At 37.4% G+C, this 14,711-nt stretch overlaps 1 protein-coding gene across 1 annotated transcript in view; it reads right to left on the reverse strand.

The window, feature by feature from the left end:
• Positions 1 to 14,711, reverse strand: part of PPP2R2C (protein phosphatase 2 regulatory subunit Bgamma) — a 190,339-nt gene that overhangs the window by 22,433 nt on the left and 153,195 nt on the right. The window contains 1 exon segment of the mRNA XM_083834463.1: positions 5,196 to 5,360. Coding sequence (XP_083690589.1) covers positions 5,196 to 5,360 — 165 coding nt within the window.

Raw genomic sequence — 14,711 nt, forward strand, 5'->3', positions numbered from 1 at the left:
CAAATTTCAATGATATTCCTGTACAAAGAAGGATCCCAACCAGGATCTAGTTTAGTATGTGTGAAATTGGAATAATAGATCTTTATGACAGTCATAAGTACAAAGTTATCAGGATACAGGCACATTTTTTCATTGTGGGTATAAAACCAGCAATGAATATATGCCTTCATAGTGCATCCTTAAAAAATAAATCTAGAATTAGGATAAGGAGAATAAACTCTTATTAAAGCATGCAGTCAAATCATTAGGGAAGCTCAGATAAGTTCCACTCCTGTCACATGAAACATTGCAGATTTTGCCTGAAGTGGACATTACTTTGACAGTGGCTTCTCAATGCACAAAGGGAGAATGCTGGCTGTCTCTCTCTCAGATAACTTGACATGAAACCAGATGCAGAAATAAAAAGCGAATTTCCAATGTAAGGCTCACATAAAAGAAAAACAAGTTGTCTCTCTTCCAGTCATACAATAAGCATCATTCATTTGGAAAGGTCAATATTAATTAGCAAATCCAGCAGGGATACTCTGTCACAGGCTTTTTTTGTGCATCTGGTTGTTCTCTGTTGCAAATGAAAGATAATCCATATTCACTCAGAGGTCTGAAAGCTGTCTTGTCTCTGTAATTGCAATCTCCCTTAAAAGGTTAGTAAATATCATTCATGTAACTTTTAAAATTCAACACGTTCAAGCATATTTTCTTTGATTTCTGTTTTGGTTGCTTCCACAGTTCTGAATTCTTAAGTTTAAAATCAAAAATAAACTCAAAAAATAAAAATAAAAAAATAAAAGATAGCCAAATTCAGTTAAAGGGCAGACCGACAGAATAGTGGTATTTATCCTAGTGGAAGGGCTGACATTTCTTTCATGCCTGAATTTCATTTAAAAATGTGGTAAAGGGCTCTCATGGAAAGGAGAGGGTCCCACCACATATCTGGGTCCCAAACCAAACCCCAGATTCACCCTGCATTGCTCTGAAGACCAGTCTATATGTTTTAGATATTGATTATCCATGCTATGGAACTGGGGAAGGCACAAGCTCAAATGCTTTGCACCTTTCAGGAAGAGTCTAGAGACTGTTAGGATTGTCTGTCATCTCTAAGTGCTTCTCTGCTCAAAATAATGTGAAGGACAGTCCCAAAGTTTGTATTTTAAAGACCACCATGGCACACAAAAGAATAAACATGAAAATGCAGCTCCTTCTTCCTTGAAAGATTTTGATGTAAATTTTGCACATGGGTAATGGCTAATTAGAAATAGTGGTTTTTTTTCTTTTTAGTCTGCAAAGATATATTAAGAAATGAACACTAAAAAAAAAAAGCTTAAAGCAACATATGACATTTAAGTAGATTACAACTTCTGCAGTATGCAATAACTGTAAGATATTAAGGCTATTAGACAGAATATCAATAAGAGTTATACTTGAGTGACTTAAATTTGCATGTTGCATAAATATAAAATTTCCATTTTCCACTTAATTCTGAGTTTAGTAATTCTGATAAACTTCTGAAAAAGCTTTTCATTCCTTTTTGACTTCACATGCTTAAGCTCAGTTTTCTTTCACTGGCTGCTTTATTAGATGATTTGCTGAAACAGCAGTATTTACCTATCTAGTCTACAAGCTGTTTGGACGAATGATATTATCTCCATGCACGATCAAAACCAAATTAGAAATCTTTTGTTAGTCAGTTGTGCTTTAAATTGCTTCAGTCAGGACAGTCTTACTGCACCAAAACTTACTGCAAGTCCTTAGCTTGTCTTCCGTGTTAGCTGAATTCCTTGAATTAGGGACAGAGTGGGTAGTTCCTCTGTTTCTTGGATGCTTCTAGCTAACTGCTCTAACAGTGATACTTTTTTAGCTGTTAGCTTCCCTTGTTTTGCTACTCTCAGAGAGTCCCAGTATACTTTCTTTCTGCATTGCACTGCCACACATTGCCTGAATTATACCTCAAAGGCAACCTTATTGTTCCATGTTATGTAGATTAAAATTTTAATATTAATTTAAATATTACTATTTTCCTATAATATTTAAATAATTCCCTATTTCTTGCTCCTGGAGTCTGACTTCCACAACTATTTTAAATCTTTACCTATAACCCTGTGGATTGCAAGAACACTTTCTTCCTTATTCCCATCCCTCTAATATTCCAAATAAGCAGGGACATGCATCTTTTTACTCTTCCTCTCCAGAATATTTTGATGGAATTATCTCCCACTACTTGTGAAGTCTGATAATTACATGGAGCAGTATTATGTATGTATCTCTCCTACAGTTACAGATTGGTCTTTCCTGGATATCCATTTGTAATGGCCACGTATATTTTACTTCTGATTGCTCACCCAGAATTGCATGATCTATTAAAGAGGTGTTATAAGAAGCAGTTCCAGGTAGTCTATTAGAAAAACAACACATTCTATCACACCTTATCGGTATCTCAATGACCATTTAGAACTCAGCTACTGACCTGATACTCTTTCAGTGCCTTATGGATGGATTTGGTGGTTTGAGACAGTTTTTCTAAGGGACAGAGGTCCCCCATTAAAACTCATCACACAAATTGGCAGCTTGTTAATAAATCTCAGCATAGGCACCAAGGATAAGCAGATACGGAGGAAGTCTCTTGTCTCTTCCATGTCAGAGCCATGAAAGATTAATATGGGAAACCTTGTAATGTTGCTGTCACTAATGCAGAACAGAGAGATTTCACCACTGAATTTAGCAAACCAGAAATCTTCAAGAACACTATAATTTATTAACATCCTGTGTCAGTGACTTGCACTACAGATATTAAGCATGTGATTTATTTATACAGTATAACACAGTAATTATTCATGGCACACTCTAGACTTGTAGAAATGGAAGGGCCCTTCCTCCAAAAGCTGCAACAGTTTTTATCCAGACCACAGAGATCTGGATAACAAAGGGCCTGCAAAAAGAGTAACACCAGAAGTTCACAATATATGCTCAGCATCCAGGTACTTTTAATAAGTTTTACGTTGAACCTTTTTTTCCATAAAATACAAGTATCTATTGTAGTCTCAGAGCAGCATCTGAAGTACAGATCACCATGATATGAGACAGAGTGAAGAAAGCAGGGTTCCATTGCAGAATGTGAGGGTTTATAGTGACTCTAGTTGTACCAATTTTATTTGAAAAGTCACGTCAGTCATGAGGAAAGGTGTGAAGACAAGCTGAGCTAGGAGAGTAGGGTACTGATCATGCATGTGCATCATGCAGAAAGCAATGGTAAAGAGGATCCAGATGCACTGAGAAGGGACTAGAGAGATGATCATGCAAATATTTGATTTCCCAAATTGCTCATTTCTATATACATATCCTTTTAGGTTACTACAGACTTTACATAATTAGTTTTGCATGCCACTGAGAGCTATACTGAAACCACTCCAATCAGCAGTACATGAGCCTACTCCTTGTAACGCTTTGGAAGCTCTACCATTAGCTTCTCAATTTTGTACTGTACATGCTCTATGCACTCGGCTTCTCAATGAGCTTGACTTGAGTTCAGTGCAGCAATGCTACATTAAATGGCTATTTTCTAACTCATAGATCTGGAAAATAGGGTTTAATCAATGACCATTAGACCTCACGCTCCCTTCTGGGTTAAAATGCCTTCCTTCATCCACGGTTACTGTATTGTTGTTTTAATAGGTTATGATTGGCATTTGGCACTGAGGTACGGGGGCAAGTAGGCCCTATTAGCAGGAAGAAATGAATGTACTAAGGAAGAAAACAATTAAGTGGGAAAGGATAACTCACAACAATGCACCAGATCACATTGTGCTTGCATTTCACTTCATGGTATTGAATTCCCCCTGCAAGTATAAGGGGATAGAGCTAACAAACATAAAACACTTGTCTGCTTAGGAAATTGTCCTGAAAGCTTATTTTCTGTAATTGGAGATCTCATCCTAAGAGGTTCTGAGCGTATGCAATTCTCCTTGCAGCCAAAAGGTCTAATCATAAACTCTTTAATACATCTGCTTCAGTTAAAAAAATAGCTTTTGTGCAACTTGTATGTCACACTTAAATCTTTAAACATTTTCCTTCCCCTCTCCTACTAGTAAGACCCACCTGCCTCAAAAGGTTCAGGCAGGAACTGATTGGTACAAAAAAACCTCTAAAGTGCTTGAATGACTCCTGAATTTCCTTCCCAGTGATTGAACATTTCCAAAGACACCAAAGACCCACTTCTGTGAGACGGAAGTGTCCTAGAAGCCCCAGACCTAAAGGTGGCTAAAGCAGAGCCACCACAGCTCATTAGGTTCTTAGCTCCTCATAGGAAACAGCCACATGACACACTGTCGTTGTCTGCTGTTTTTCACTCTTAGGAGAGCAGGAATAAACATTGTTTGCAGAAGGCAAAATGCCTGGGCTTGCCATAGTACTAGTGCGATAATCTATACTCTGTCAAAGAGCTACAAAGAGCTGATAGCAAGATGTTACAAACACACATTTTCCTTCATCCCTTACTTTGAGAACAAAGACAGCCTCACATTGTACTTCCTTGTTCTTACACAGGCTTCAAATACAAACTGTCATGAACTGGTGGCTCTGTCTCATTCATACAGGATATATAAAATCACATTAGGGCAGATGACATCTTCTATGACAACACAATACTGTGGGTGTTTTTTTGTTTGTTTGTTTTGAGTTGCTCAATATTACTTATTGCATTAATTATTTTCTCTGTATCTATACAAACACATTATTGATAAAGTATCACAGAAGTCTTGAGGATGGAAAAGACCTCTGGAGGTCATCTGGTCCAACATTTTTGAATCCAGAAAACAGAGAGTTTGAATGACAGAATTTTCTTGGTGCAGAATTTAGAACAGTAGCTGTGTATTCAAACCAGTAGGCTCACCTACTTAAATACGCCCCTCTCCCAAATAATTCATTTCTTAGGAATCATCTGTCTTTTGCTAAACAGTTGTGGATTCTTCAATAATGCCTTCAATAAGAATCAAAAGGGTGACCAGTCACAGACACAACACTAATCAACCTCATAGATAATACTTGTATGGATGAGAACATTTTTCTCCATTTTTTTGCTGTTTTCTTTTCAACTGTGCCTGCAATTAAGAAGCTGACACATTGGGGTATTCAGACATCTCCAAGCTGTTCACAAACAAGGAGACTTCAATGACACCTGGAGGTAAATATAAGGAAGGACTTACGCTTGGAATGTTTGTCACAGAGTGCTGATGCCCGCATGTCACAGAGTCTCAGGGAGCCTTTGCTGCTGCTGTAGACAAAGAGATTGCAGTGATGGGGATGAAACTCCGAGGCTGTAATCACTTCCGTTAGGTCCTCCATGTTGGCTGGCTTTATATCTACAATGTCTGAATGGAAGTTTCATTAAGGAAAATGGAGTTGTCTGCAGGCTAACTATGACTCTTATCGCCTTGTTGAAGGAAGCATGGCTATCTAAAAAGCGACCATAAATGTAATACTCTTAGATGAAGATATACTCATCTGTTTGCCCCATCTAGATGAAACTTGCAGAACCCCTATTCAACTACAGTTTTAGAGCAGATGTCATTATTGGGTCAACATTTGCCTATACCGTGTACACAAGGACTTCCAAGAAATAGTATTTCAGTATTTCAGATTTGGAATTCTCACTTTCATTAAACTAATAGAGAGTAGGTAGCTAAATCTCCTGTATTTGCTATTGACCTTACTGCTCTAGCCCAGATAATACTTATTGATAGGAAACAACGTATAGCTCTGAGCTGCTCACTCTAGTAAAGATGCACTGCATTTTACAATCATGCAACTTAAGCTAAATATATGTGTGACTTAAGTTAAAAGTTTCAAACAAACATACATTTTTGAAAAGGCAGATGTGGACAAAAACAAGCACTTACGCAAATACTTTTGGGTGATTATCTACTAGTATAATATACTTTCTTAAAAAATAAAAATTTAACTGCAACATAAGATTGTGCACAGTATTGATTTTGCTACTCAGCTTTGAACACTTGCAAAAGAAGTATCTGAAATGGCTTTCTTCTTTTTTTCATGTAAAAGATGCTCACTACTGACATCAATATGAATTTTTGTGACTGAAAAGTGTACATATGAATCATTTAAATGGATATAATCTGGAACAAGAATACATTGAAGATGTAGTTTTCCAAGCACAGACCTGTCAGGTGGACCACCAGATATTTTCCACCTGAAGTACAACTCGCATAAGACCTCTCCAACGCATACATATCCACACATACATGTTACCTGCTTTGGTGAGCTTAAAACCCAGGGAGGACCTAGCAAGCATGTATTTGGAGGAGAAGGCCAGCCTGTGGAAGACTGCTGATAAAAAAAAGAATGAAAGAGTCCCATGAGGCAGCTGTAAGAAAGCAGCAGGTGTAGAGGCAATAAAATGAAAGAAGGATGTATATGTAAAGCAGTATATTTAAATAAGATTGTACGTTTTCATATGGCCCTCAGCAATCCACTGTAGATAAGCCATCCAAATGTTAACAAATCCTTCGAACACGAAGAGTAACATTACCCTATTTTACTGATGAGGCACAGAGAGGCAAAAAATTATTTGCATAAGACCACATGGGAAATGCATGGCAGAACAAACCCAGATCTACTGAGTCCCACTTCAGTGCCCTAAACACAAATCATCTCAGTGCCTGGATTCCCCAAACATAAAATTTGAATCAGCTGACATTCAAAATTTAAACATCTCAGAGGATAAGATAAATGAGAAAAGCTGTTTTACTGATGGCGAGAGAAACCACATATCATGATACTAAGCTGGTTTCTGCTCCCACTGTTCCCACTACCCAATGGAAGACCTTTAATTGATTTCTGTGGGAACAGGGTACAGTCTATCACCAACGTTATGCTCTATACTTTGATCTTTCTCAAACATGCAGATTTAGAGACATTACAGTGAAATTAAACATAACAATACAAAATATTCATAGATAATTACCTTGATTTTGCATAGACAAATACATCACACTGATTTTGTTTGCTTCTTTGTTTGTTTGTTTGTTTTTACACCAAGTGCTTTGAAAAGGAAAATATCAGCAAAACTATGAATACCTTGTGACATTTAATAACAGCTGGGAATTAATTAATGTTTCACTTCAACTGCATTCCCACTTACTTGCACTATCACTTTTGCGTCCATCTCCAAGAATCTATCATGATTAATATTAGTGCAATGAATATTAAAATGTAGCTACATTGATTTAGCTTCTCTTATAAAGCATCACTAAATATTCTTGAAAATTAACAGGAAAAAATAACCTTTATTCAGTTATTGGTATTTGTTGAATCTGTCTCAAGAAATATATTTAAGTAAAAGCAATTGCTTTCAGTGATTGAATTGCTTTCAGGAGTTCAGAGAAATTATAGTAACTCGATACAAGAATTTCACCTCTCAGCAGAGAGATGAATAATTGCTGAGTGATGAGAAAGATATAAAATATAAATAGAGTATGTGAAACAGTCATGGTAAGTATCATTTTTCTGGATGCTGAAGACAATATTGATGAATTTCCCTTCATTGTATGAAATGAATAACCCTATGCTGAATAATGAAATTAAGTATTCCATTCTCCTGCCAGAAAAGCATAAAATACTTGAAACAGACTGCATTTCCAGATGTGAGCTAAATCTCCACTGAGAAAGAACCTCATTGCCTAGTGAGGATCATACAGCAAATGCACCACAGAAAACTCATTGTTTCATTAGATTTAGAAAAAAAATAAAACAGTAACACTTATATCAAAGAAAATAATCAAAGGAATAGAGAGTTGGGGAAGAGACTTACTCCAGATACATTTGTAATAATAGATGGAAAAACAGACTTTGCTTTGACAGCTACAGAGCCCAATGTATCAAATGAAGAACTTGTCACACAAAAGAACATTTTCCTCTTCTCATGATTTTTTGCCATCTATTTGAAAACAATCAAGTACAGCTTGACATGTGATGTGTGGGAACTGTATTTAAACTAGCATGACATGGTAAGGGCAAGCATCTCCCATGAGACACTTTGCATTTCTATTTTTCCATCTTCCCTTTGTGTCTTTTTCCCCCCTTTTTAAGCACAATGTCATATGGCAGAAAAGTATTTTAAAAATTGGACCAGAGAGCGTGCTTCAGAAACAGGCCATTTGCTGAAATCAAAGAGCTCAATGAAGAGGGAATTTGGCAAAAACTGATCAAATGAAAATTCCATTGCTAAAGGGAAAAATATTCCCTTTAGCAGGCACAGAGCTGTCAAGCCACTTCCTATGCTAATGGTTTCCTAGCAATTGTATCTTGTGGAGGGATGTCTTGTCTTGGTCACAGTCCTTCTCCCCAGTTGGCTCACATCTGAAGTACCACAGTCACTTCTGAGTCCTGTTGTACCACATCATGTGGTCCATTTCCAGGCTGCGGAAAAAACTAGGATCAAAGCTTTCTAAGAGACCAAAACACTTAACAGTCTACTGGTGGCAGTACACAGGGATATAATTCTGTTGTCCTAAATAAAATAAAATAAAATAAAATAAAATGGCGTTCCTGTGCCCGAACAGGGTAGGAATTTCCCTAAGAAAATGAGAAAGGTCTTCACGCTTCTTTCACTCCCGCACATACATGACAAGGAGGCATTTCCATCCCTGGTACGTACTCGCACTGAGGGAAGGCTGAACTGGTGCCTTGGCAGCTACTGAGGGTGCATTGGCAGACTTTTAAGTCATTAACATTAAAACAAGGAAAAGAAACTATCTCGTTGCTCAAAAAAAATAAAAGAGGTCTCAGTTCCTCCTAACCAAGCTGTTTGCTATCTTACACACCACGACTCCCCACCATTTCCTGGCTCAGTGAAATGGGATAAAGCTAGGAAGAGGCCAGCAGATGCTCTTCACAGCAAAATGGAAATGGAAGGTCACACAACAGTGAGAAACGATGTTCTTACAGTTGGGTTAGTAGAGCTACAAGACCAGGAATTAATTATATTAAAGGCAACAAATCTCAGGTAACATAATCTTGAGCTTTGGCTAAGGCTGACTAGGTCGCCTCTACCAACACCACTCGACAGCGGAGGCAGACCACAGCAGAACTAGCAGGCAGGACAGGACCTGACTGAGAGGGGGAATGAGGCTATAGGGAAAGATCTGAGGGAGGAGAGGAAGGGAAGCAAAACACTGCAAGAGGAAGTAGGAAAGAGCATAAGGAAAGTCATGATTAGCAATCTGAGAGAGCACACAGTGTGAGGGATGCAAACTGAATGCAGACTTCAGTTATATTTTTTGTTTAGTTCTAGTCCAGTGTTTTGTCTGCTGTTGTGCAGCTGATATTAAAATGAGAATAATAAGAGGAAGATGATTTGTTCCACTGCCTTTGGGCCACTGGTCTACCAAAAATATTCCCTTCTGTGAGACGTCCGTCCATAAATTTTCTTTTAGGGCAGGTCACAAAGAAGGCCCTCACCTTGATCCAAAATGTACATTGTTCAGCCTTCTCCATTTGATCAGCTAGAATATAAATGAACACACCTGCTTTATGTTCATGCCAAAACGTGTATAACAAGACTGTGGAAAATACATAAGGTTCCTGCTGAGCAAAAAAGGTTCCAGAATGAGTTTCCTTGTATGATAATGTGTACATAGCAGTTTCCTCAAAAGAGATTAAATTCCCTTTGAAGTGAACAGTATGCATAAACAAACAGCTGCTTTATCGTCTAGAAACCATGAAGGAATACTATTAGAAACTGAATTTTGTAGAAGCCAAACTTGCAATTCAGAAGTTATAGCACATAAAGGACTGAATCTTACATCATTATTTTGGAATCATTTTTGCAAGGCCTGCGGGTTCATTACAGGAAGGAAATCATTGGTATACTTGGATTCAGGCTACAGAAAACAATTTAACTGAACCCCCTTTATTCAACTGCAATGCAGGGCAGAGGCTTTATTTAGAAAGCCAGACAGAATTTTCCATAATAACTTTATAAGAAAAAAAATGTCCTCATCTTTCTTATTTCAATATATGCTGTTTTGACACTTCATTTTTACCCCTGAGTGGGACTTGGTATTTTGAAATTTGCACACTTTTCCAAAAAATAAAATTCACCATAACACATCTTCCCAAACCTGGCTGTTCCCTGTGTTTTTCACAGGAGGTTTTTCCAGCTCCTAATTTTGTCTGCATCTCACACCTACATTCTAGCCTAGACCTAGAAAGATTCACTGACTAGGAGTCGAAATCAATAGCAATTCATGGAAGCTGCCAGGGCTTCACTTTAGGGTAATTGATTGCTGTGGTCCTGCTGAGGCTCTACACTGTTTTAATATAAGCATTTCTCCGAGTGATTTCCTCTGTTAGTCATTTAGTGCACACCATTTTCTTTATAAGGAGGGAACTGTGATGCTTACAAATCAAGCTCTACCAGTTTTACACTTCCTACATGGTGGTTATATCATTCCTACACCATGCGTCAACTGAGAGAGTTAGTTCCAAATGCCCACAGTTTTCTTGCAGGTTGTATATTTCTGAGCAGCAGGCACAGAATCAGGCCTCAGTATGCTTGATAACACCATGATGTGATTACATCAACTTACTATGAAAGAAAGAAGCAAGCCCTAACTTTTACATAGTTACCTCCTTGCTCCTTTCTTTTTATTTCTTAAAGACATTGTTTATGTTTTCACTGTTGAAGGACAATTCCACTATAGGCATGTCACGACTGTATGGACACCACTGGATAGAGTGCAGCTTTTGAATCTCTAACTCTCAGACCTGTTGTCCAAGAGTCAAGGGTCTCTGGAATGGATTATCAATAGGTTAATGAATTTGGCCTTTTCATCCAATTCCAGTCTCTTACCTTAGGCAGAGAGATGACCTGGTATTTATACTCTAAGTACTCCTAATAGCCACAATGTCAATGCTTTTTATCATGCAGCATTCTTCCACTGCTTTACTAAAAGCATGTGCTATATGGGCTTTATTAAAAGCCCAGAGAGTTGCAATTACATTGTCTGTACCATTTGACTCTTCTGAACCACAAGAAAAGAAACTGCTGCATAAGAGTGCTCCTTCAAGATGTCTTGTACCTAATATCTGCTAATGCAAGGTATTGATCCATACTTGAAAATGACTTAGCAGTAAAATGTCAGCCCAATTCCATTTTTACTTCCATGGTCTTTACAACGATTCTTCAAGATATTGTACTGGAGTTGGGAAATCTGGCAACAGTCCCACACTGGTGGGAATTTGCTGATGTGGATTGGCAAGAAAATGCTTCCATCAAAGGCATTTAGATGGTGCCATTATGATAGTACAAAGGGTTCTGGCTGCTTTTTTTCTGCATTTTTTCCTCATCAGGATTATGAGATAGAGAAATAGTAAAACTGCTACAGGCCTTTTAGCCCTATGTGGAAAGCCAACTCATGATCAATTATGTTAGGTGCTGGGCAAACACAAAGCAAAAGGATTGCTCGTAATATAAAGAGCAAGTACAAAGTGCGTACAGAAACTAAGTAATGTTAACAAAGTTCTTTGAACTTATGAGGTTTCTTATAACTCAAATATTACAGCCTAAATTAGATGAAAAAGAGATGTTAGTGGCAGAAGAAAAGCCACAGTAATAGCCAAGAGGCTGCAGCAGCAATGAAGTTTTCAGCTACTCAGCTAGGACTAGTCATGAAGGAGAATTAGGCAGACAGTTAAACAAGTAATACAATTAGGTAAACAAGTGATATAAAAACTAAGGTAATGTTGAGATCTAGCTTACCCAGAGACAGGCTGATATATTCAGCACATCCTCTGCCTTACTGATAATAATAAGCATTTATATGACATAGATAATATGAGGGTCGTGTGCTGCAGTGGTGCTCCTTGGGCAATGGCATCACACGTACTGAGGGCAACACTGTTGGTGCAAAAGGTGGCCCATGTTTCCTCACAAGCTAATAGCTACAGCTGCAGCCAGATTTGTGTCCAATTTAGTTCTCTACTCATGTTTTCTAACACCATAAAACTTAAAAACCCATGAAGAGCAGAGAGGTGAATATTCAGACCCTTTAAACATGTTTAGAAAGCAAGATTTCATTGGTTTCACCGGCAGCTAACAGGAACCAGAGCCCCTCAAGACTGAGGGACTAACAAGATTCATCCAAGCCTAAACAGGGAACCAGCGATGGACCTTAAATACATTATCCCAAACCTCTGAACCAAAGGTGCCTTTCCTGGGCTTAGTCTCATATTTAATTCAGAATTGGAGATATTCAGTAAGAAATTAAAAGTAGTGAAAGGAAACATTTTCCATTTGTTAAGTTCAAAGCAGAGGAGAGTCAGTATCAGGGTCAATGCTCTCTAGATAAGAGACTGAGGCATGACGTGACAAAGTTTTTTGAGAGGTTTTTCTGTTAGCATCACATTTGTCTTTTGGAACTGCAAAGCCACAAATGACATGCAAACTTTCTCATACATAGACCTGTTCATACACATTGCAACCATTGTTTTACTTAAAGAATAATGAATTTAGAAGTAGCCACTGGAAATTTTTAATGTAATTTAAAATTGAATTTTCAGCTTGCTTTTTACAGCAGAACACATGCATTTTCTTCTGTAGACACAGTCATGTCTGTTTTAGCTGCAACCACATGCACTTTCAAATTTTCAAGAGTAAAGAAATTATTTTTTGTATATACAGGCAGCTGAGAGCAAAATCAAGTGGATGAGTCAACAGAAGAAGAATGGTCTTTTTAAAGGCACATCTGCAGTTTTCAGCGTACAGTACTCAATCACTGAAAGGTCCCAAAGTGATTTAGTTGATATATTTGCATGTTAATTAATTATGATTTGTCTGAAACTTGTGGAATGCTTAACGTTACATTTGAAACATAGCAGATACCGGTCATGAGATATTTAGGTATCAACGAGATATTTAGAAAAGAACTGAGAGGGACCTACTTTACTTGGTTTGCTGAATGCAGTCTCCCAAAGAGTACAGAGAAATACCACATATATAACTCACTGAACTGCATCTTTGAAGTTGCCAGGGATTGCCTCCCACAGAACTTATGGGAAACCAGAAATAAAATGTCTTCTTTTTTTTTTTCCTTTCTCTCTCTCTCTTTCTCTCTCTTTTTTTTTTTTTTTTCAAGAATAGCCTATGCACTAACAGACAATACCATCAAGAAATGTATTTCTTGATACTTATTAGAATCTCATGCAGCGTAGGAAGACCTGCCTATTAAGAGGCAGGTGCAGAATTTCCAGCTGGAGGGTATAGACTCTTCAGAGAATTTTGGTGGGGATACTTCCTTTCCTACATGTAATTTATTCTTCCACATACCTTGTGGAAATCCTCAGTGCAGCAGTATTTTTACCATATTATAGTAAAATAATTCCATATTTTAAATGAATTTATATTTGAACTCAAAGGACTTATTTTTTGCAGAATCTAGCTACCTAAAAATGTCTTTTAGAGCATAATGCTCTCCCCCTCCCTGCATGTTTGTTATAGAAGTAGCCAAATAAAACTATCTTTAAAATATCTAGATGTTTCTGAAAAAGTTACTTTAAAAATAGTAATAAAAGCTTCAATTTAGCATTTATACAGGCACTTCTGCATTCAAGCATCTTTGCGCTGCCAAGAAATCCTTGAAAATCAGCAATGTGAAAATGAAAATGAGGAACAGATTCGGTTCTCATGAGAATCTCCAGAGTGAGAGTTTTCAAAATCATCTCTATTAAATTATATGACACCTATTAAAACCTTTTGGCAGGAGTATTAGCTAGTTGCTTAATCTATGTGAAAGGATTTACAAAAATGCCCATCAGCTTTGTCTCTAGGCACTGCAGAGAAATATGGATTCTGGAAGTTTGAAACATCCAGGTTACTCTCTGAGGCAAAGGAGTTCGATATTCACAGCGGTCTGTTTGCTTGATCTCTTTTCAGAATATTGATTCCAGACAAGCCACATAACTCTATTCAGTATGAAAACAGTCACAACAGACATATCCTTAACTCTGGTCCTGTCACTTTGTTTAAATTAACATGACTTTTATTTACAAGAGCATTTTCTTTCCAGAGGCCCTAAAAGTGAACTCCCTAAATGGAAAGTATTGTAATTTCATATGTAATGGCACTACTTCAGTGCAATCCTTCCCAGTGTGTATTATGATAGCAGATGAAAAATTGAAATGTCTACATTAATAAGAAGTACCCTGGCTACCTCAATAGCAAAAAAAACCTTCCAGTGTCTCGGGTTTTAAAGACTCAGACAGAGCACTGAGGTACAGACTACGTGGCTTTCAATACCTGAGATGACTGCGTGGGCATTTTTATTATATCTCCATTCTTCTATGGAATGCTTTTCAAGTTAAAAGATTTTAGCTGATGAACACAGCAAGTTACATTTTCTTTTTTATATTAATACTCCACAAAAGACTGTGCTTTGCAAGGTTAATTTCAAGTCCAAACTCACAAGGGAATGAGAATAATTAGACCCATTTAAGAGAATTCTCCCCTCTGGCAGAGCTGATTGAATTATTTATACATTATCTTTTCATATAATTGTACCTGGAACTGTGTAAATGTTTTTTTTCTCTCTAACTTTCAATAAATTCATAATACGTGTGTTTCAGGTTGGACACACTGCCTGCACCTATGACAATACAGAATGGTTCATTTTGAAAATGCTTCAATGAGACATTAATCCAAAGGG

This window comes from Anser anser, assembly GCF_964211835.1.
Source record: "Anser anser genome assembly, chromosome: 4".
NCBI lineage: Eukaryota > Metazoa > Chordata > Aves > Anseriformes > Anatidae > Anser > Anser anser.